Source organism: Equus caballus, chromosome 4, assembly GCF_041296265.1.
Source record: "Equus caballus isolate H_3958 breed thoroughbred chromosome 4, TB-T2T, whole genome shotgun sequence".
In the NCBI taxonomy this organism is placed as follows: domain Eukaryota; kingdom Metazoa; phylum Chordata; class Mammalia; order Perissodactyla; family Equidae; genus Equus; species Equus caballus.
In genome coordinates this window covers 3,935,266-3,958,157 of record NC_091687.1, presented here as the reverse complement: position 1 = coordinate 3,958,157, position 22,892 = coordinate 3,935,266, and the positions used below count along the sequence as shown (strand labels likewise).

Genomic DNA, 22,892 nt, shown 5'->3' with positions numbered 1-22,892 from the left:
TTTGAACATCTTCATAATAGAGAATTGGGGTGAGGGGAACAAAGGGCATCTTTTTAAAGTTCCCTTAGCCAAGAGCCCTGTGCAGAACTGAGCAGTAACTTAAATTTTACCCTTTGGGTTTGTAGCGCTGTTTATTCTCTTCGTTGCACCCCAGGTACCACTCAGCGAGGCAGTCTCGGCCCCACCCAGGTCAAGCAGCTCTTAATCACCCTTAAGTCAATAAGGTTCCGCAACAATCCAGCCTGAAGGGGTAAAGTCCACACCCGACATAATCTTCTTTACATTCCTACAGTACACACGGCACGTTCACTTTCAAACTGCAGAATAGTTTGATTTGCATTTTCTAGCAGTCGTATCCGCGTTTGGGGCCTGTGTGTGTGTTTTCCCAATGTATCCCCCCACGCCGGTCCCAGAGGACGTTTCTGGCTCATGGACACATCCGAGGACTCTTACAGAGAACTCTTTTTGCCCAACCACTCATTGTTGAATTCTATTTCGATCTGTCTATGCTTAAATTACTTCTTGAAACAGCTAAATGCATCCTGCAGTTTAAAAAGAAAATCTGGGAGAAACTCAGCATCACAATTTTATGCTCTTAAGTCATCATGCTGAGATTCAAAAGGAAACAAATTTCGATGAGGATTCTGTGTACCAGGAGGCTGTGACAGCATCTTAAGAGGTCATAAGCCCACTGTGGCAAGGCAGTGCCTTCGTTAATATTCACTACCTACTGCACACAGTTGGAATTCCAGTTCGGATGCTTGGCCCCCGGGCTCAGGGAGCCCTAGGTGGTGAGCATGCTGCCGCCAGCACTTGTCTGCGGCGACTGCGCGGGCCCCGGGAGCCCAGATCCCATTCAGCCGTGGCAATTATGGCTGGTGTGCGGGAATGCGTTCCTGTCCTCTGAAGGCCGCCTTCTGGCTGGAAACAGGGTAACCCAGGTGACTTCAGAAGGGCTCCTGCAGAGGGTGCAAGAGGCGCGGGCCCGGCGGGGGCTAAGGGCTGGCCCGCGGCGCCTCCTTGACCAACATGGCTCGGCGAGGGGGCCGCGGGGGTGGCCATCTTGGCCGAGGCCGGAGCGGCGGCCGGAGCGGAGCTGACGCTGGTGGGGCCGCCACATTCGAAGGTCACAATGGAGGAGGGGTCGGGCGACAGGCAGCAACCCTAGCCGCGGCCTGCGGGCGCCTGAGGGGCTGCGATCGGCGGCGGCTCGCCCCGAGGATGGTCAGGCGGCGAGCGCTGGAGCGCTGCCTGCAGCTGCTGGCGCCCTCGGCCAAGCCGGCGCGGCGGGCCCGGGCGCGGAGGAACCCGGGCGCCGGCCGCCGCGGCCCCTCCCGCTGTGCGGGGGCGCTGGGCCCTGCAGCCGAGGAGCAGCGGCAGCGGCGCGCATCCGCCCGCCCCCCGCGCCAGGTCAGCCCGCGCGCCCACCCCGCCCCCGCGCCAGGTCAGCCCGCGCGCCCGCACCCCAGGTTAGCCAGCGTGCGCCCACCCCGGCCCCCACCTCGGCCCCCGCGCCAGTCAGCCCGCGCCCCGACCCAAGGTTAGCCTGCGCGCCCATCCCGCACCCCCGCGCTGGGTCAGCCCGCACGCCCATCCAGTCCCCCGCGCCGGGTTAGCCCGCACGCCCACCCCACCCCCGACGCCGGATCAGCCCGCACGCCCACCCCGCCCTCGGGCTGGGTTACCTCGCGCGCCCACCCGCCCTCGCGCTGGGTTAGCCCGCGCGCCCACCTTGCCCCCAATCCCGACCCACACGCCGGGTTAGCCCGCGCCCGCCCCCAACCCCAAGCCCAAGCCCAGGTCCGCCCGTGCGCCCACCCCGCCCCCGCGCCCGCTCAGCCCGCGCTTCCCCCGCCCGCCGGCCGCGGTGCCCTTCCCCGGCTCCGCTGGCTTCCTCCTCCGCTCGGGAGCCGTCCGCAGGCCGCGGCCCGGGCCGTGTGGAGTCCGCGGCGACGCGCAGCGGGCTGTGGGCGGCATTCCCGGTCGCGCGCCTGCCTCCTCCTGGAGAGGCTGCGCTCGTGAGTGGCAGGGGTTCGTCTGACTCGCCGCCGGTCGCGAGGCGCGGAGCCCGCATCTCCGAGGCCGCCTGGGTGAGGAGCCGTGTCACTTGCTTCCCCTGGGAGAGCAGCCGTCTCGGGTTTATCTTACCTCCCGTCCTCTCTGCAGACCACCAGGCTGCGTCTCCACTGAGCGCAGTACGTGTGGGTGCATCTTCTTCTGGTTGTGTGTGAATGAACGGCTCCCTTAGAGCAACTTATTTCTGCTTCATCTAGAGGGTTTATCTTCTAAAAATTCCTTCCAACAGGTTTCTTCCCCCCTTTTACCTGGAGAGTTAAGCCCCGAGTAGAACTGGAAAGCAACAGAGTGGAGCAAGGTGGGGTGGGGGTCGTGGAGCCGCTGCTTTCTTGAGTCTTGTGGGGGTTTGTTTCTTAAATTGGGTGTTATTGCAGGCTTTTCAAGACAGGTGTTTAGAGAGGTGTCTTCCCCCTCGTATAGAACTCCTTATGGTCCTGGTGGTTGAGATAACTACGCTTCCGGGGGCTCCAGAGTCTGATGCATCTCTTCTCAATTGAACTTGGAAAATACGGAGAACGAGAAAAGTTAACCTTTAAGAAGTTGTTTAGTTCTTCTCTCTGCTTTTACTGCAGGTTGTTCTCTGCGTGTTATAATATGATGCACCTGGTTTGCTTTGGCTTAGCATGAAGTGTTTGCTATTTGATAGTTATGGTTAATTTAGTGAAAAGGTTATACCTGAGATACAGCTTTCTGAAAATTAAGAGGTAATTTCCGTCTTTGTTAAAAATGGATCTCTAGTGGTTCGATTTCTACTTTCAGTTACACTGGTTTTTAGTCTCAGACGTCGATATGCCTTAGGAAGAAGTTATGTAATCTTAAAACGTTACCGATATCCCACAATAGTCTGATTTTATTGCAAGAAAATAGGTCTGTTGGAGAAGAAATTTAGGGCAAGTGTGCTTGTTTAAAATAATAATTTAAGAGAGAGTGACTTCAGTTAAAAATGTTTTAAGTCAACTGAAAATAGTCACGATTTTCAAAGATTTTTTCATTACATTCTGCAGGCTTTCCTGCTGTGAGAATTTCTGCAAGTCTCTAAGAGGAAATTACTTTGTGTATTTCTCATACCCTTTTTCACTTACAATTCTAAAGTGTACAAATTTCATATTGCAAAATTTAATTTTTCAACTAGCCCAGTTATAAGCGTGTGAAGATATTTCACTGGAAGCATTCCATCCGAGGGTTTGGGTGGTGCTTTAGTTGACACACTCATGGTCATGTGTTTGTTTGAAAAGAATATTATGTTACTTTGGGTATTTGTGAGTTTGGGTAATGGAGGAGATTTTTAAGAACCTGTTGTCTGTGTTTGGAAAAGTACTATTTGCATTGAATTTAGTTGTTTCGTTCTGCTTTTTCTTTGTAGGGGTAGATAGCTGTGGATATAGTGGGTTTTTCCATTCCGTTCTACTCTTTTTATGTAAATAAGAACATGGCTGTAGCTGGACGGCTGTCTTGATCTGGGCCTTTTAGATGGAAATGCATACAAGTTAAGAAGTGTTTTCATTGAAGTGTTATTGGGGAAGTGAACTGTGCACATAATTTATGGTTAATGAGCACCTTTATCCTGAAGGCATGTCAGGGCTTGTGTGAAATTGGCATTGAAAAAAACACCCCTGTGATTTCCAGTATAAGGTTAAAGTAATATACCATTCTAACTGCTGTAACGCTGAAGACTTCTCCCTATCTATAATTTATAGTGCCTTCCTCTACTCGTCTTTTGAATTTAATCACCGTTTATTGTGTGTTTAAATATTTTATTAACAGATTTTTGCGTCAGATTATGTATGAAGTCATATATCCCCAGGGTCGGTTTTGTTAGGTCAGAGGTATGGAGTCTTTTCCCGACTCAGCTGCTTAAATAATGTATTATAACTTTATAATTTACAAAGCTCTTTCAGGTTTTTTTTTTATGTATTGCTGGTTTGATTTTATAGACATAAAATATGTGAGGTTATTAACCCCATTCCACGGATGAGGAAAACAGGAGGCAGAGCCTGGTAGATTTTAGTGATGTGCCTGGGGTCCCGCAGCACGGCTGCCCTGGCCCTGCGCAGAATTTACATGCTGCTCCCTCTTCTTAGAAAACGGTACCAGTGAAGCCATGGTAGAGTGGTGTGGATCGGCAAGCCGTGGTCAGCATCACAGCCATAAATTGCACCCCTAAAGCTGTTGGTTGTGAATGGTCAGTACCACGGGTGATGGAGGCACAGACAGGGCTGGCACATCGATGGATCAGCATAACTTCAAAAGCATGATTGAAAAACAACTCGGTGTGCACCTGCTACCTGGAACGGTTCCTCTTTCCCCTTGATGGCAGCAGATTTTCATGTTTATCTAGTTTGGGGGCCTTCCCTGATGAAGGGACAGTAACATACTGATGGGACAGTAAATGCCTGTCGACTTCTGTGCTCTTTTGTAATCTCTCTCAGTTATGAGAGTAAAGAAACACCAACTGCCTTCCTTGTTCCTGGTGCTCCTTAAACTGGGCAGATGCTGGTGATGTTGGTACCACTAGCAGCCGACAGCAGTAATTTGTTTTCAAAGTTGCTTTCTCTATTTGAGGGTCCTTCAAACCACAAAGTTGTTTGTTCTCTTTTCAAGTTACTGTGTTCATTCCTTTGGCTTGTTTAGGGAGTTCTTGAAAAGAAGTACTATATATATGTTCAGAGTATCGTGCTATTGTATGGCTGAAGTAATTAATGACAGCTTAAAGAGTTTCTAGACTCAAAGTCCTTTTTAAATTTCTTGTTATATATATATTTTTCATTGCAGCAACATTGGTTTATAACGCTATATAAATTTCAGGTGTGCATCATTACATTTCAGTTTCTGTGTGGATTACATCATGTTCACTACCCAAAGACTAAGTACCATCCATCGCCACACATGTGCCTAATCACCCCTTTCACCCTCCTCCTTCCCCTCTGGTAACCACCAATCTAATGTCTGTCTCTCTGTGATTGTTGTTGTTTCAAAGTCCTTTTTTTAAACTTGAGGCCAATTTAACTGTTTAGGAACTAAACTAAGTAAAATACCCCACGTGAAGTGAAATGTGTCATTTATCTTCCCATGCTGACCTTCTGCACTTTTGGTTCTGAGTGTTTCTAAGCGTAATTAAGGTTAACCATCCAGGCTCCATAACCAGCCAGAGCTGGACCCTTGGAATGTCATGGAAGCCTGGGCTGACTTCCTTCGCCTGTAAAGGGGTCACACAGTGGTGACTTGAGTCATGGAGTGTTCAAGTTGGAGAGGACCTTAGCAGGCACCCTGTCCAACCTCTTCAACTTCCGGATTTCCTGTTTCTACTCTTGCAAGAGTTTTAGCCTGTCATGATACCACAAAACCGAAACATCAAAATTAGACTTTTCTGCCATTTCACAGACAAAAGATACTTTAAAATTCTTGGATGAAAGTTGATTCCTTTCTCATTCTTTCCTGATACAGTGTCTCAATTTTATATATAGACGAAATGTTCATTGTGCATAATGTGTGCGTGCTGTTCGGAGCCCATTTTTAACCTGGGTGAATGAATGCTGTGCGCGTATTGAATATCATCACAATGAAGAATTGGACTTAAACTTTGATGTTATTGGCAGCATTCTCTTGGATAAGCATGATTATGAGAGCTTTATAATTTCTTTTTGCTTAGGTGCCCCAATAGCTTAAAATCATACTTTATAATACTGCTCATCTCCAATTTAGTATAAACTGCCCCCATTTTAATGAAGCTGTAGCTGTGCATTTCTATGGTACCTTGAGGCTGTAGAGTGATTACCATCCAGGTTTCCTTGGGACTGAGGGGGTCCCAGGGTGCTGGCCTTTGCTGAAGCTGGGGAAGGCCCTGGCACACTAGATGCTTTGGTCCCCTCCCTGAAGGTGTGTCTTCACGAGACTAGACTGACAGTTCTTCCCAGCAGGAAGGATAAAATGCTGGGTAGTTACATGCTGCATGAACTCAAAGACACCATTTCAGGGGAAAGAAAATATCTTAAGGTCCCATGTATGTTTTCCATTTATATGACTGAAATGCAGAACTAATTTATTATTTGTTGTTGGTTCTTTTCTGTGTCACTTTAAATGAGAACAATTCAGCAATTAAACAGCGTAGCCACATCATTTGAAATCTTTTCCATGTAAAATTCAAAGGGCAGTTATTTATAAGGGAACTAGTATTTCTTGTCTACTAACTGCTTCTTACTTTGAAAAGGAAAAAAAAGACATTGTTGAAGGCAAAAAAGACGAGGCTTGTCAGGGACACCATAGCTGCTGGCCGTATGCTGTGACTTTAGAACCTAGGTGGTGTTCAGGATAGATTTGCTGACGTTTCCTTGCTTATCTGACATGATTAGTGGAAAGAGCACAGGCTTTGGAGTCTCATCAGCGTGGGTCAGATCTCCAGGTCCAGCTGTTACAAGCTTTTTGCCTTTATGCAAACTATTAAACTCTGTGAGTCTCTTAGATTCCTGTAACAGCATAATATCTACCTCATGGGAGTGTTGGGAGCATCACATGAGCTAAGGAATGTATATAAAGTGCCTGGCACATAGTAAGTGCTTAGTAAATGATAAATGATAGCCATGTGAGCTGCTTACTGTGGCCACATCTGGATTAGGAAGGCTGTGTTTTGGTTATGGTCCTTGTGTCAGGATTAGTTTTGGGAGATCCACAGTTGGAAAGTCCAGGCTTGTTATGGTGGCCCCTGAAGTCCTTCTGGTTCTCTGTGCCAGTCTTAGGAGGAGGCCCTCATACTCCTGGCTCAGGATGGCTCCAGACAACAGGATGCAGGAAGAATCAAGGAGAATGCCTTTCTTTCCCTTAAGGAGACTCTGGGAAGCACTGTGTGACGCTCTTGCTTGTATCACGTTGGCTAGAGCATCACAGTATGGCATCTCTAGCTGCAAGGCTGGAAAATATAGTCATTTAGCTGGCGCACAGGTACCCTAAGTAAAGCTGGGGTTCTGTTACTAAGGAGAAAGGGGAGACTAGACTTTACAGTAGGCGTCTTATAGTCTTTACCACCACAGAGGTCAACTACTCGAGTATTCCCTGAGGCTTTTCAATTATTTCCATAATTAGTAGAGTTAGTGGAGATGCCCTTTGATGACTTCTGTCTCACTGTCCTTTGGTTACTGTGCTTCTCCCATAATTTGATTCCCAGCAGATCTTTTCAAAAACTGTTAGCTCTACCCCAGTAAAGAGTGATGGGGGGTTTAAGCTCCTGTTCTTCGTGTATTCGTTCAGTAAATCTTTATTGAGCACCCATCACGTGCAGGCTGCTGTGGGTTAGTGTGGACCACGTGAGTCATCGCTGATTGTGTTTCCTCCTTTTTTTGGCTTGGCTTCCTGGGAGTATAGAGTTGAATTTGTGACTCAGCTGGACTGCGTACAGTACAGGTCTGTGACCCATCAGACTTTGTCTTTAGCTGTGTCTTCCTGGTCCTACACTGTGTAGCCGTCTGGGGGCTGTGCCCCCTCCCTAACTTGGAGCTCGGGACGACGAGGAAGAGTGGGCTTCATGGCTGGCAGCTGTCAGGCTAGCGTGAATTCGGGGGTACCAGCGAGTGCCTTGGTTCTTGCTAAATGCTTGTCTAACCCTTGTGCTGAGGACTTATGCAGAGCGGTGGTCCCCAGCCCTGCCTGTGCATCTCGTATGTACCACCTGAGGAGCCCCGCCTGGCGTTTCCATTCCGTAGCCCCAGGTGTGGTCTGGCAGCTCCACGAGCTCCACAGGGAGTTCTCACGTGCAGTCAGCATCGAGAGTCACGGGTTTAAGGAGTTGTCCTCAGCCGGCTTGGAAACACTCGAGGGAGGAGTCACGGAGTCACAGTTGCTCCTTCCTTATCAGTCGTGCTGGAGATCAGATCCTTCCTTGATAACCTGTTTTGAGCAGCAGAAGGGGAGGTGAAGAGTTCTGACATGAGTCGAGTCACTTGGGTAGGAGCTGGAAGACACCAAAATGCTCTAGGGGACATTGATCTGACGCTGACCTCGCTTCCTGTTTTGCCTCTTCCCACTGTGGGAAAGTTGTCCTTTGAGCCAGAGAACCTGGGCGAGTGGGGCTCATGCTCTGGGGAGGTGCTGGTGGTCCTTGTGTCACTGTTAGTACGGTGGGTTTGCACCCTTCTGCTCCCTGGGGGGCAGTGGGGAGGATGAAGCGGGGGAGGATTATTTTCAGACCCAGGACACCATCCAGGTTTTGGAGAGCCGGCTGTGAATCCAGGTGTGTCGTAAGGCCGCAGGAGCACCTGGGGTTGCACAGGGTGCCTGTGGAGAAGCGTGGGTTCGTATTTATTTTACGAGTCGTGTGAATTCCAGCCAGACCGGGCTTCTTTTGTTCAAATAGAAGGACAAGAACATATTCCAGAGTTTATTCCGTTTTGGTTTCTTCGTGCTGTTGCCCTCAGCCCCCACACTTATTACTGCAGAAATTTCAAAATGGACTATGTATTGCACTAACCCTTCCTAAACAGTGTTTAGAGCCTAATAAAATGGAGGCTTACGACTGAGGGCTCACTCGGGTGTACCAGACCCTGGGCTCAGGATGACGTGCGTTTTGTCCAGTAACCCAGTGAGTAGCACCAGACAAGGAAACTAAGGCTTAGAAAGGATGACAAAGGTGCCAAGTTGGGAAGTAGTTATCTAAAAATATTCTAAATCTCTTGTGGCCATGTGGTTTTCCTGGTAATGTGGTTTTTCCTGATAACCGATTCAATTATATCCTTTCTTTTGATGTGCTTTTATAATTTACTGCATACTTTCTGGTATCCTTAAATACGCTGAATTGAACTCAGGGATCTCAAAGTTCGTTTGAACGTCATGATTCTGTTGGTTGACGTTTTGGGGCTGTCTCGAGGCCTTCGCTCTGAACCTGCTGTGACGCTGTCAGGAGACGGGCTGAATAGGGTCTGACCTCGGCAGTGGCCTGGGCCTGGCTCCCTTGTGAAAGCCCCCATTGTTGATTTGTTTTCTTGTCGTTTAGCTTTTTCTCACAAAGGATTGGCAAGGCTGCCGTCCAGGGCAGCTTGGTGAATGCCCTTCTGCATATTCTTTCGTAAGTGAATCAGGGGTTCCAGTAACCTCCCTGGTGAATTTTGTGCTCTCTCTTACCCTCTCTGTTGACATCAGGGCCTTGTGACTTGTTGGCTGCATCCAGAAGCTTATGACCCTTTTCAGCATCACTGACCCTGTGGGCCACGGGACTTTGTCAGTGTGAACCACTCAGCTTGGAAGGAAGAGTGTTCCTTACCACCTCAGGAACTGGGCTGGTCATTTTGGAAATGCCTTATTCTAAAGACTACGATTTTCAGTATTCATAGTGGACAGTTCTGTAAACATACATTATGCCAAAATCTGGTTGCTTATGATTTTTCTTCCCCTAAAGGATTTTGAGTCTTTGGAGGTCAGGGGTCACATTGCCCTCCGCACCTGGAGAGCTAGAATTTAGACAGTGGACATTCAAAGTGTTTGTTAAATATGACTTTAAAGATTGCTTTAAGTAGAGGCCCTTGCAAGTCTTACCTGAAACCTTATTATGAGGTTGGAAGTCTGACGGCTGTTTGTATCCGATTTGTCATGAAATCTCTTCTGAAATGTTTTGTGCTCTGATAAATCCCCGTCTGCCTGATAAACCTGTGAAAACTGCACGTTCTCCTAGTGGTTTAACTTTGCTGTTGTCAGGTGGAAAATACTTTGCTCATCCCTTGCTAACTCAGCCTAGGGAATGTGGCTGGCTCTGAGCTCTTTAGCTGAGAACTTCCTGAGGGGGTGGAACCTGGGAGGGGCCACCCACGGCCAAGGCCACGGTAGAGGGGACGGTGTAAGCTGACTTTCTGGTGCAGCCAAATATTGTTAGAATTGTAGAGGTGGAAGGGGCGGCCTCTCCCAGGTATGGCCCAGACCTCTCATTTTACAGATGGAGAAAGTGAGTCTCGATAATAAGTGACTTTTGAAAGGTTCCAGAGTTCAGTAGGGTAAAAGTTGGAACCAGAAGTGAAGTCAGACGTGAAAGACGGCGCTTTTTTCCTCGTTACCCATCCTTTCTATCCAGGACCTACAAAGATGGGCGTGTCTCTATTTTCTTTATTGGTTATACTTTGAAAGCAAGCTTTCCTTTTGGCATAATTGATTGAGACAGAGGAGAAGGAGGCCACATTTTGGAAGTATATTTTGTTTCTTGCCTTAAGGAATGGGAAAGGAACATTTAAGATCCTCTAACATGCTTCGGATACGGTTTCATGTTTCACAGGCATCAATTTAGTCACCTTTTGTCCTTGTGCTCCCCACCCTTTCTGTTCAATAATTCTGCGTGTCGTTTAAGCATTGATTGCACCAGAAATGAATCTGCGCTTTTTGTTTGATATTATTTGTAGGATATTGAGAGGGTGATAACTATGTCATTTCAGTAAACACATTGCTTTGTGGCTGTTGCCTCAATTTGCCATAACATACCATAACTCGATTACCCTAGGATTCCAGGTGCGGTGCTGAAAATGGTCTGAAGTTGGCTGTTTACATTGTTTCTAATTCTAATCAGAGCCTTGCTTTCTTATCTACACACAGGAAAAACTTATTGTCGAGGAAGCACTGACAGTGTTTATGTATTTCGGTGACTTAAAACCTGTTAATAGCCTGTGAAATGAATTTCAGTTCAATATAATGAATTTTGTGTAACATAGCAAAGAATTTTTAAAGCCTTTGGCATTCTATGATCAAGAAGATTTGTTGTCCTTGACTACTTTTTGAAAAGAAAACATGTCCTCTAATTTGTATCCCAAAGAGTCGTGTTGTGTTCTGCATTCATTCCTCTCAAAACTGTCTAATCTGAGTCTTCTGTGCTTTCAGTAAGTTAGCATTTCTTTGTGAATTATTTGTGTCAAATGACAGCACTGAAACGATTTAGTGCCGAGTTTGTGGACCTTTATTCAAGGGAGAACAGTCCGTGGACGGGGAGTCCTCCCTACCAGGCCGTGGAATGGTCTTCCCCGGGGTTTGGGGCGGGAGCGGGTTCTGTTGAGCGTTAGAAGGGTAACGTGGAAACTGGGTGGACCTGGCCAGGAGGTGGGGGGTTTCCTTACAAGGTGGGGAGGGCCTATGTCTAGGGTGAATAAGCCAGCCACGCGGGTTGGAGGACTGTGGTTCGTGTGTGGTAGGATTCCTTGACAGGTGTTTCCTCTAAGTGCAGGCTTAGACTCCAGCTTAGATTTGCCACTGGGACAGCCTCCATTCTGTGGGTCCTGATATGAGAATTAACTTTATCATTTGTCAAAGTGATTTTTCTGTCTGTAATCAGCTGAGCGCTTTATAAGACAAATGTAAAGTTTTTTTGTTTGTTTTTCCTTACTGCGTTCATAATAGTTTACATCAAAGTGAGATTTCAGTTGTACGTTATTTCTTGACTGTCACCACATAAGTGCTCCCTGTCGCCCCCTTTGCCCACCTGCCATCCCCCTTCCCCTGGTAACCACTGAACTGTTTTCTTTGTCCATGTGTTTGTTTATATTCCATATATGAGTGAAATCATGTGGTGTTTGTCTTTCTCAGTCTGGCTTATTTCGCTTAGCATGATTCCCTCCAGGTCCTTCCATGTTATTGCAAATGGGATGATTTTGTCCTTTGGTATGGCTGAGTAGTATTCCATGGTATATATATATACCACATCTTCTTTATCCAGTCATTGGTTGATGGGCATGTGCATTGTTTCCACATCTTGGCTATTGTGAATAGTGCTGCAATGAACATAGGGGTGCATATGTTACTTTGAATTGTTGATTTCAAGTTGTTTGGATAAATACCCAGTAGTGGGATAGCTGGATCTATGGTAGTTCTATTTTCAGTTTAGTTTTTTTTTTTTTTTTGAGGAAGATTAGCCCTGAGCTAACATCTGCCACCAATCCTTCTCTTTTTGCTGAGAAAGTCTGGCCCTGAGCTAACATCCATGCCCATCTTGCTCTACTTTATATGTGGGACGCCTACCACAGCATGGCTTGTCAAGTGGTGCCATGTCTGCACCTGGCATCTGGACCCCAGGCTGCTGAAGCGGAACGTGCGCACTTAACCACTGTGCCACCAGGCCGGCCCCTAGGTTTAGTTTTTTGAGAAATCTCCATACTGTTTTCCATAGTGGCTGCACCAGTTTGCGTTCCCACCAGCAGTGTGTGAGGGTTCCCTTCTCTCCACACCCTCTCCAACATTTGTTATTTTTAGTCTTAGTTATTATAGCCATTTTAACAGGCATCAGGTGGTGTCTTAGTGTAGTTTTGATTTGCATTTCCCTGATGATTAGTGAATTTGAAATCTTTTCATATGTCTATTGGCCATCTGTATATCTTTTTGGAAAAATGTTCATATCTGCCCATTTTTTGGGCAAGTGGTTTGTTTTTTTATTGTTCAGCTGTGTGAGTTCCTTATATATTATGGAGATTACCCCTTCTCAGATAGATGATTTGCAAATATTTTCTCCCAGTTGGTGGGTTGTCTCTTTGTTTTGATTCTGGTTTCTTTTGCCTTGCAGAAGCTCTTTAGTCTGATGAACTCCCACTTGTTTATTTTTTCTTTTGTTTCCCTTAAGAGAAATGTAAAGTTTTTTTTAACACAAGAAAATGCTGTGATTTTTATAAAGGATAGGAAACTTAGACTTTTTATAAAAGTACTTTTTTACATGAATTTTTTTTTCTAGGTAAGATTCGCTATGAGCTAATGTCTGTTGCCAATCTTCCTCTCTCTCTCTTTTTTCCTTCCCAAAGCCCTGGTACATAGTTGTATGTTTTGGTTGTGAGTTCTTGTTTTATGTGGGTCACCAGCACAGCACACTGTGCTGAACTTTAACCCCTGGCCCATCAGGGCTGGCTCTACGTGAAATTTTTAAGGAAAGAAAAATTTGAGCAATCTGAGTTTTTAAATCTATCTGAAATTCTACCTTTCACCTGAGAAACAATTCAAATGGATCAGAAGATTCTGCTTATCATATTATTTCCTCCTGTACTGAGCATGAATAATAGTAATGATAACAATTTGCGTTTGTATAGCACTTTGAAGTACTTACCCATGATGTCATTGCTCCTCACTGCAGTCCTGCAAGGAGATACTTAGAGGAGTTGGCATCTTTATGTAACAGATGAGTAAGCCCGAGTTAGAGAGGTTAAGTTACTCTCCCCAAGCTAATACGTCTGGCTAATGGTAGAACCGAAGTCCTGTCTCCAGACTCCCAACTGTTTTTTCCACTTTTGTGAAGATAAATTGTTTGGTGAGATATATAGATTTATATATCCATGTATCTAAATGTATATTATGTATATATCTATATGTGTATTATGTATATATCCATATATCTAAATGTATATTATGTATATATACAGTATATTATGGATATATATATTAGCATACACATGTATGTATATTAATTCTAAGTGATATATTTTGACTCAATAATTGTTATTAAAAGTTGTCACAACTTACTTTTAGTGTACTCCTAGGTACTGTGTATCAAGCTATTTGCTTTGCTTTCTTTTTAGCTTTTTAGCGAAACTAATTGTTAAGTCAATAAATGAGTTAAAATGAAATTCACTGATAACAGACAGTGCAGTACTTTCTTTGTTGATGTGTGTTGTGAACGTTCCTCCCACAGAACGTTCTCCCTTTCATTATCGGGTGTACTTCCCACGCTTGGTTGGGTCTGCCCTCCCCCCAGCCTCCTAATGACTCTGGGGTTAATGCCGGTCTGAAGGGAAATCTTTCTTGCCCTCGCAGGGTGGGGAGAGTTTAATTTTAACCTACGGAAGCTCTTTGCAGACGTGCCCGTGAATTGAAAGAGTTTCATTAGCTGTGTTATCTAGCATTTTAAAAGTACCCTTTTCTTCACTAGTGATGGGAGAGCAAATCTAAAATTGTGAATTTAGTGTTATTTTAGATAGCTGAAAATACAGTTCTGAGCATTTTCCAGAGTTAATGTCAGCATCTTTGTTGGTATATAATGGATCGTCGCTCAGTTAGTATTTATTAAATGTCAGCTCCAGGAATGATGAGTTGCATGCAATGTTGTAATTCATGAATGTGTTGAAATCCCAAACATACATTGTACTAGGGTAATTTTTTCTTTAATTTTTTACATGGTAAAGCAATGCATTCAATTCTAGGTGGCTGGCAAATCTTAAATGTCAAAGAAAGAAAGGATGAAACATTTGCTTTTGAAATAGAGAATCCTTGTTTTTTGAAAGCGTTTTACCCACATGTGCCATTATTGAAGTAGAATATTTGTGTTGGGCAGACTTGTCCTCACCAGATGTCACAGCTCAGACTTCTTTGGTTAGAGACCTGGGGGTAAGTCCTTTTGCTATTAAGTAGGCAATTAATCTTCAAAGAAATGTAGAGAATGTAGTTGGTAATTACTAGGTGGAATTTGTGTTGTCCTTTTTGTAACAAATTGTTCTTTAAGAAAGAACATTTGTTTTTTATATTTATCAGTTGTCATGGGACTTTGTTACTTTTAAATTTGCTTCTGGATTCTAGCTTTCTAGCCCACATTTAGCTAGTCACAAATTTAGCTGTTGACAGAGAAAAGGAGAGTCAGTACATTAATTATGGTTCTGGATATATTTCATTACCAAGGCTAATTTTTTTCTTTTTTGGATGAAGATTAGCCCTGAGCTAACTGCTGCCAATCCTCCTCTTTTTGTTGAGGAAGACTGGCCCTGAGCTAACATCCGTGCCCATATTCCTCTACTTTATATGTGAGGTGCCTACCACAGCATGGCTTGATGAGCAGTGCCATGTCTGCACCCAGCATCTGAAGCGGTGAACCCCGGGCCACTGAAGCAGAACGTGCGAACTTAACCGCTGTGCTACCAGGCTGGCCCCACTGCCCCATCTTTTGACTGGGCTGCTGTCTTCCTCTTAATGCTTCAGTTCAAAAACGGGGATTAGAACACCTACCTTGAAATTTTGCTAGGAGCGTTAATTTAAGTGAAATGCGTACAACATACAGCATGCGCTTCTCTGTTAGTGGGTGTTCTGGGCTGCTTCTGTCTCCTACTCAGTAATCTGGCTCCCTGGCTCCAGCTTTTAGCTACCGCCTTCTGTTTTTATCCTGCTACCAGAGTTGTCTTCTCCGAATACACCCCTTTTTAAGCATCTTCAGTTTTTCTCCATTGCCGACTGTGTAGCCAAACCTCCTGACCGTCTCAGTCCAGGCCCTAAAGCTAGTCCTTCTTCCAGGATCCCATCCTTTATCCACGCACGGTCTCGACACTCACAGGCCTTCCCTGCTTCTTCTGTCCCAGCTACCTTAGATGAGTAGGTGTTGTCTAAAAACCCTATTTTGACTTCGCTTTTGTCGTTTTTGAATTAGAGAGCCCTTTTCTCCTTTTTCCCTATCCTCTGATTGTTTAAAACAGTGAGCCAAAAATTTATTATATAGTTGCTAGGATTAATATACATGTATTTATGTGTATATGAAGATATGGACATATATGCCCAGACATATGCACATACAAGCTGTTTGTCATCACAGGGGGCAGCATGAGGGCGGCTCCACCATCTGTTAGGCATGTTGTCTTGTCGGGAAATAACTCAGAGTCTCTAAGCTTGTGTGTTTACGTCTGTTAAATGAAGTGGGGTTTAAATGGATGGTCTGTTTCTGTTCTTTGTGAAGGCCTCGGCCCGAACTTAATTATAACACAGGTAGAGCGATTCCATAAGAACTGAGATCCTTGGCTTTGTCATAGCGTTCAAAGAATTTAGATGTATGGCTGGTTAGCAGGATTAGGGAAAAAGAGTCAGCATTTGATGAGTGGCAGGCACTTTATGTCCTTTAATCCTTTGAAACCCCACAAGATAAGTAGGTATTTTACAGACGAGAACATTGAGGACTAGAAAGGCCACGTTATTTCCCCGAGATTTAAAGCCTGTTAGAGCCTCTTAGCTCTTAGGCTGTCTCCCCCAGACAGCGATGGCTGAGCAACTGCGTGCCTTTGTCTGTGGTTTCTTCTCTTAACACCAATTGTTCTCCAGACCGTAGACTCTTTACTCCAGACAGTTTGGAAAAAAAAGTTTGGTTCAGTGTATGTGTTCATCCCTTCTCTTTGTGTTCTTTCCCTTTCTTTCCTGGACAGTATTGCCATCTAAACACCACGATAGCCATAAAAATAATATCTGGCTTTCTGTTATTGTGCTTATTTTCTTAGGCTTATGAAATGTATTATGTGTATGCATTGTATTTAGACAGAAGGCAAATGTTTGTTTAAAAGAATAGGAAAGAAATGAAATTCGTGGCAGGTAAATGCATATTCTTTTTTTTTTTTCTTTTTGTCCCCAAAGCCCCCCAGTACATAGTTGTATATTCTAGTTGTAGGTCCTTCTGGTTGTGCTGTGTGGGATGCCGCCTCAGCATAGCTTGATGAGTGGTGCTAGGTCTGCGCCCAGGATCCGAACTGGTGAAACCCTGGGCTGCCAAAGCGGAGTGTGTGAACTTAGCCACTTGGCCATGGGGCCGGCCCCTAAATGCATATTCTTTTTTTTTTTAAAGATTTTTTATTTTTTCCTTTTTCTCCCCAAAGCCCCCCGGTACATAGTTGTGTATCCTTTCGTTGTGGGTTCCTCTAGTTGTGGCATGTGGGACGCTGCCTCAGCGTGGTCTGACGAGCAGTGCCATGTCTGCGCCCAGGATTCGAACCGACGAAACACTGGGCCGCCTGCAGCAGAGCGCGCGAACTTAACCACTCGGCCACGGGGCCAGCCCCCCTAAATGCATATTCTTAATACATTACTTATCACTTTTATGTGTCTGGAGTCCTGTATAGTTCAAAGGCAAGATTTCAGTGCCTTGAGTGAAGTGGTGGTAACAGCAGTAAAACAAGGTCAGGAGCAACAGCCAACACTGGTTGAGCTGTTAGCATGTGCATACGTGTGTGTTACATCTGTTATATACATGTTATATACATGTTTCTATGTGCTTTACTTGTATTAGCTTTTTAAATCCTCCAAAATCCAGTAACCCTTGGAGGCTGGTAGTATAATTACCTCCATTTTATAGATGAGGAAATTGAGGCACAGAGAGGGTAGGAAACCTACCTAAGGTCACAGAGCTAGGATACATATTGTACAGAACTTGGCAGTTCCAAGTCTGAGTTAATTCAAATTTGTATTGTTAACCACTTATATACGTCATTGAAATGTCTCTCAAGTAATGTGTTGTTATCTCCTTTCCTGGGATTTGGGCTCACTGCAGTTTTTAGGGGCTGGTAACAGATTATCTTCAAAGTGAAAATGACAAGGCCTAGTGGGGTTTTACGTAAAGCCCTTGAATTACCGCGGTATCCTCAAGGAACTAAGGCAGTCCTTACTGTGTGGCATTGACAATGATATTTTTGAAGTTCAGGTATGAAAACATTACAGATTCATCAAGGTGCTTTAATTCATTCTACAAGCTGTCACTGAAATGGAAAATTTCATGTGTTTAAATGCTGGCTGGTGTAGGTTGTTTGGGATTACAACAGATAAGGAATTTTTAAGAGGTTTGGCAAGAATAGGTAAGGCAACCCTCTTTTCTATTTCATAAGCAGTAATCCTGAATTCTAAAACTGTATTCTGCAGGAAGAAAGTTTGAGCTAATTAGAGACATAATGTTTTTATAAGCTTGAGGAAATTTTTATTGGCTAAGAAATAATAGTATGTCATGTGCCTTTATGTTATTTTCCCCCCCCTTCTTTTTTTAGTTCTTCAGAGGACATGGATGAAAATGAAAGCAGCCAGTCCCTGATGACAAGCAGCCAATACCCCAAAGAAGCAGTAAGAAAACGCCAGAATTCAGCACGGAGTTCTGGCGGGAGCGATTCTTCAAGGTTCTCCAGGAAAAGTTTCAAACTGGATTACAGACTAGAGGAAGATGTCACCAAGTCAAAGAAAGGGAAGGATGGAAGATTTGTCAACCCTTGGCCATCGTGGAAAAATCTGTCTATTCCAAATGTCCTCAGATGGCTGATAATGGAGAAAGATCACAGCGGTGTTCCCAGCTCCAAAGAGGTATCATTGGGCTTTTTTCCTTTTTTAAAGATTTTATTTTTTTCCTTTTTCTTCCCAAAGCCCCCCTGTACATAGTTGTATATTCTTTGTTGTGGGTCCTTCTAGTTGTGGCATGTGGGACACTGCCTCAGCGTGGTTTGATGAGCAGTGCCATGTCCGCGCCCAGGATTCGAACCAACGAAATACTGGGCCGCCTGCAGCGGAGCGCGTGGACTTAACCACTCGGCCACGGGGCCAGCCCCTCATAGGGCTTCTCTGAGCGCTGTGTATTCACTCTTCATACAGAGATGACTGACCTCTGCCGTGAATTGTATTAAGACATGCGAGTTAGTTCACTGAGCCCCTTTCATAGGATAAGGCATGGGGCTGGGATCGGGGAGAGAAAATGGATAAGCTGCCCTGGACTTCATAGTTTTACAGCAAAGTACATACATGAGGAGCCAACTCCGTTCTGGTGGCAACTCGAGGCGGGCGCTTTACAAGGACGGGGAAGGAAGCTATGAATTCTCAGTGGTGGGGTTGGAAATGGCTTCACAGAGACGTGGTATTTGAGCTGGGCCTGGGAAGAGAAAAAGTGTTCTGACAGAGGTTTTCCAGGTGGATGGTGGCGTGAGCAAGGCCACGAAGGTGAGAAAGTGCATGGCATGTTCCAGAAAGTAGTAACCTGATGTGTGCTTGGAATGTGAATCGTGAGGGCGAAGGCGTGGCCTAGAGTGCTGGCTTTTCATCCTTGGATAAAGCTGCTAAAGCTGTAAAAGAAAGCTTCAGATAACCTTGCCAGGCCTTTGGAATTGGCAGTAGGTTACTGGCCTTTAAATGCGCTGATTTTACTTAGGATGAAACTGAGTGACATTTGGCGTGAAGTTTATTGGGTGAGTGAGATGATCCTTTGGCAGCGGGTGGGTGGCTCCCAATTGCCGTAGTGCCTTTTTCTCCTCTCTTAGTTTCCTGACCTCTCCACCTTCTGTCTCCCTCGGCCTCTCTTTTCCACTGAGCCCTATCCTGCCAGGCATTGTGGGGAGTTGAGAGATCAGGAACCTGATGTTGGGAGTGGGAGATGCGATGAACAGAGTGGGGGCATCCCGGAAGCCTTGGTCTGCAGGGGGAGGAAGCAGGGGTGGTGGTGGTGGTCGTGGGTGGGTGGGTGGGTGGTGGATCATGTACCTTGGTAACTGTGTCCGTTTTTCTGTAAAGGGTATGGGATAAAAAACTTGATACTGCCAGGTTGATGCTGAGGAATGTCCATAGTATCAATCCTAGCTAACAGAATAGATTAATGTGAATAATATTTTGCCAGAGCTTTTTTAGAATGAGGTAGGATGTTAATGGATAAAACCTTATGTTTCAACTTTGAGGATGAGAAGAACAAGACATTTTTTCCTTTTTCCTGGAGAACCCGATATAAAGAGAAACATGGAGGTGAGCTGTGCGAGGTGGGTCAGGGCAGGAGGCGAAGATGGGGAGGCTACCTGTCAGGGTAAATTTCTTCCCGGATTTTGAGCCACAGCTTCTAAAAATATAGCGGTAGCAGTGGTGTCTTCTGTTTTGTTTCAAAAAGGAGGCGAGCACCACGTGAAGGCAGAAATACGTCTGTGCACTCCAGTGACTGGGGATGTTCTAGGGCCCAGGTGGAATCAGAACTCGCCGGGCTGGTGGTTCTTAAGCTCTTTTGGTACTGCTCCCTTTTGAGAATCTGATGAAAGCCGTGGACCCTCTTTTTAGAGAAATATGCACATAAGCACATTGCCTCCTACTGTAATTTCAGGGAGTCAGTGGACCCTCTCAAGCCTGTCCGTTCACTCATTTAGCCAGTACTTATTGAGCACCTGCTGTGTACCAAGTACACTGTTCTGGGTGATAGAGAGAGCCGTCAACAAAGCAGAGACACACTCTGGCCTTCTTGGACCTTAGGGTTAGTGCAAGAGTGAGACAGTAAGCAAAATAAGTCAGTAAATTATGTGGCGTATTAAAAGATGATTAGTGCCATGGAGAAGAATAAAGCAGAGAAAGAAGTTAGGAGGATGCGGGGGCTGCGTTCTTTAGTGAAATAGAAAAGCCTTTTTTTTTTTTAAAGACAGGAGATTTTTAAAAATAAATGCCAAAGGAGATGTTATGTCTCAGTAGGTACCACTTAAAATAAACTCGGCATCACGTAAGAGAAGAGAGAGGATACTTTCGCACTATTCCAATCGATGTTTTATCTCTAACCTCTCACCTGCATCTTCTCCCTTGTTTCCAATAAAAGCCTAGAACTAGGTCAAACGCACGTTGATTTCTGGTATTTCCGTAGATGACCGTAACTCACGCCATCCCTTTAAATAAAATTATTAACTTTTACCAACTCCCGAATGTGACAGAGTTCTATATTTCCCCCCCAAAAACATTAAGAACCGTGTGAAGAACACCGGCTTCAGATCATTGCATCAACTCCCAATTTAATCAGATTTCTGGTGGTTGTTTTTGTTAGACACTGGGAGGCTAGAGTTTCAGATTATTGTTTGGGAAGGAGACAGGATGATATCATATATGGAGGGTTATAATTACTATATATTATGCAGTTTACATCATTATAGTATATTTAGGTCTATAAATAGGAAAGTAGTTTGGAAGAAACATACGATTAAAGTATAAAGTAACAGAACAGATCTAAATAAAAGGACAGCAGAGCTCTCCGGTTGAGTGGCCTGGTCAGACAGCAGTGTCTGTTTACTTGGCCATTCCTGATGCTGGTCTTTCTGGGTCTTCAGAGCAGTGTGCTGGTTCACAGCTTCGCATTGTTCAGACGCTGTCACTGCTTCATGCTGGCGCAGCTGGCGCAGTGACCTTGTCTCATCATTACTGTTGATCACAGTCACCAGTAATCTTGGGGAAAGAGACAAGGGAGAATTTCACAGAGACCGGGCGGCAGGCACCTCCTGAGTTCCGTCAGTGGACGGGAGCCGTCCTCGTCAGTCGCTGCTCTAGAGCCGAGCAGGGGACAGTCAGACGGGAGTGTGAGAGACACACAGGCCTGAGGCTGCACAGCATAGCCTGGAAGAAAAAGCGGGACCCCAGGAGTCCGGAAACCAGGCTCGGGTCAGGACTCCTCACCGAGAGTGACCTTAATCCTCTCACAATCCCTCAGGGAACACCTTGTTTTGGTCTATAAAATTAGGATAAGAGTTTAGGTCACTAGGATTGCTTCGAGGTTCACATGACACGGGAAAGTACTGTGAAAGTATAATGCACCCTTCAGATGTATGATATTGAAGAATAATAGGGTACCCTTTGAAAAAATGAAACATACTATTTTCTATTTATGCTATAGTATGCTAAGAGGTTGCTGTTTTTTAATCAAGAAAAAAATACGTGTATTCAGTTTGTAAAACGTCTTAGTCCTGTAAGGCTTATAAGACACATCCCATTCCCTAACCAGCCCCTGCCACTCAGTCCTATTCCCCAGAGGCAACGCTCTTTATGTTCTTCCCTCTGGAGTTTACCTTCATATTTCTTTTAATTTCATTGTGGCAAGAACACTTAACATGAGCTCTTCCCTCTTAAACTTTTTTTTTGGGGGGCGGGGGGGAAGATTAGCCCTGAGCTAACATCTGCTGTCAGTCCTCCTCTTTTTGCTGAGGAAGACTGGCCCTGAGCTAACATCTGTGCCCATCTTCCTCTACTTTATATGTGGGAAGCCTACCACAGCATGGCTTGTCAAGCAATGCCATGTCTGCACCTGAATCCGAACTGGCGAACCCCAGGCCGCTGAAGCAGAACGTGCTAACTTAACCGCTGTGCCACCAGGCTGCCCCCGTCTTAAACTTTTAAGTGGACAATACTCTATTGCCAACAACAGGTACAAGGTTGCTTAGCAGGTCCCTAGAGCTCATTGTCTTGCTGATTGATTAGTGACTCCGTTTCCCCTCCCTCCACCCCTGGCAACCACCATCTCCCCTTCGAGTCTGACTCTGACTGTTTCAGCTAGCTCATACATATGTTGTCATGAAGTCTGTCTGTCTGTGTCCTTCACATTTACTGTCAGATTGAACTCACTCTGACCCCTCCTCACCCGCCCATGGTTCTCCTTGAACTTTCCCTTTGCTGTTCACGTTATTGTGACTATATCGGTATTTCCCATTGACAACCGAGTAATGTACAATGGCCGTGTCTCCTTTCTTATCTACTCTTCCCCGACGTTAACGATCCCTGTTGTTCGTCTGCTTCACTTTCTGTGCCGTTTGTGACCAGGCCCTGCCCTCCTGCCCGTGGCTTCTCAGCAGTGTTCCTGAGGGGGCGACCTCCAGGTGGTCTTTCAGCCGCCTGCAGCCTTCCTGCCGGCGTCGTTCCGGGGTCTCCCTCCACTGTCATCCTGGGCTCCTCTGCCTCCTCCGTGTTGGCTCTGTTTCCTGCATCCCCTTGTTCCTCTTTCTTGGATATTTTCTCGTTTTGGTGGCGCACATTGTTAATGAGCTTCCTGAGCGAGGGCCTGTGGGAAGTTGGTTTTTGAGACCTTGCTTGTCTGAAATGTCTGTATTCTCTTCATGGTGTGGGTGTAGAATTTTAGTTTGGAAACGGATTTCTCGCAGAATTTGAAAGTGTTGCCTCCGTGACCTTCCTCTTAGGATGGCTGTGGACGAGCTCAGTGCCATTCTTGATCCTTTGTGCATGACCTTTATTTTGCCTCTAGAAACCAGGGGTCATCTCTTTGGCACCAGTGTTCTGAAATTTCACCATGATGTCCGGTCCCATATGCATCACGCCTCATGCCTGGTGGGCTCTTTAGATGTGAAAATCTGTTTCTTCAGTTCTAGGAAATTTTCTTA

At 45.4% G+C, this 22,892-nt stretch overlaps 1 protein-coding gene across 10 annotated transcripts in view; it reads left to right on the top strand.

The window, feature by feature from the left end:
* Positions 1–736: 736 nt before the first annotated feature.
* Positions 737–22,892, top strand: part of NAPEPLD (N-acyl phosphatidylethanolamine phospholipase D) — a 39,907-nt gene continuing 17,751 nt past the window's right edge. The window contains exons 1-2 of one of the 10 annotated variants that reach the window (XM_014738935.3): positions 737–941; positions 17,784–18,090. In XM_014738935.3, coding sequence (XP_014594421.1) covers positions 17,797–18,090 — 294 coding nt within the window. In that variant the 5' untranslated portion in view covers positions 737–941; positions 17,784–17,796. Of the gene's footprint in view, positions 942–1,050; positions 2,202–13,187; positions 13,319–17,783; positions 18,091–22,892 lie in introns of those variants that run through there. The other 9 variants (XM_070265349.1, XM_070265348.1, XM_023638844.2 and 6 more) reach the window with 9 other exon arrangements.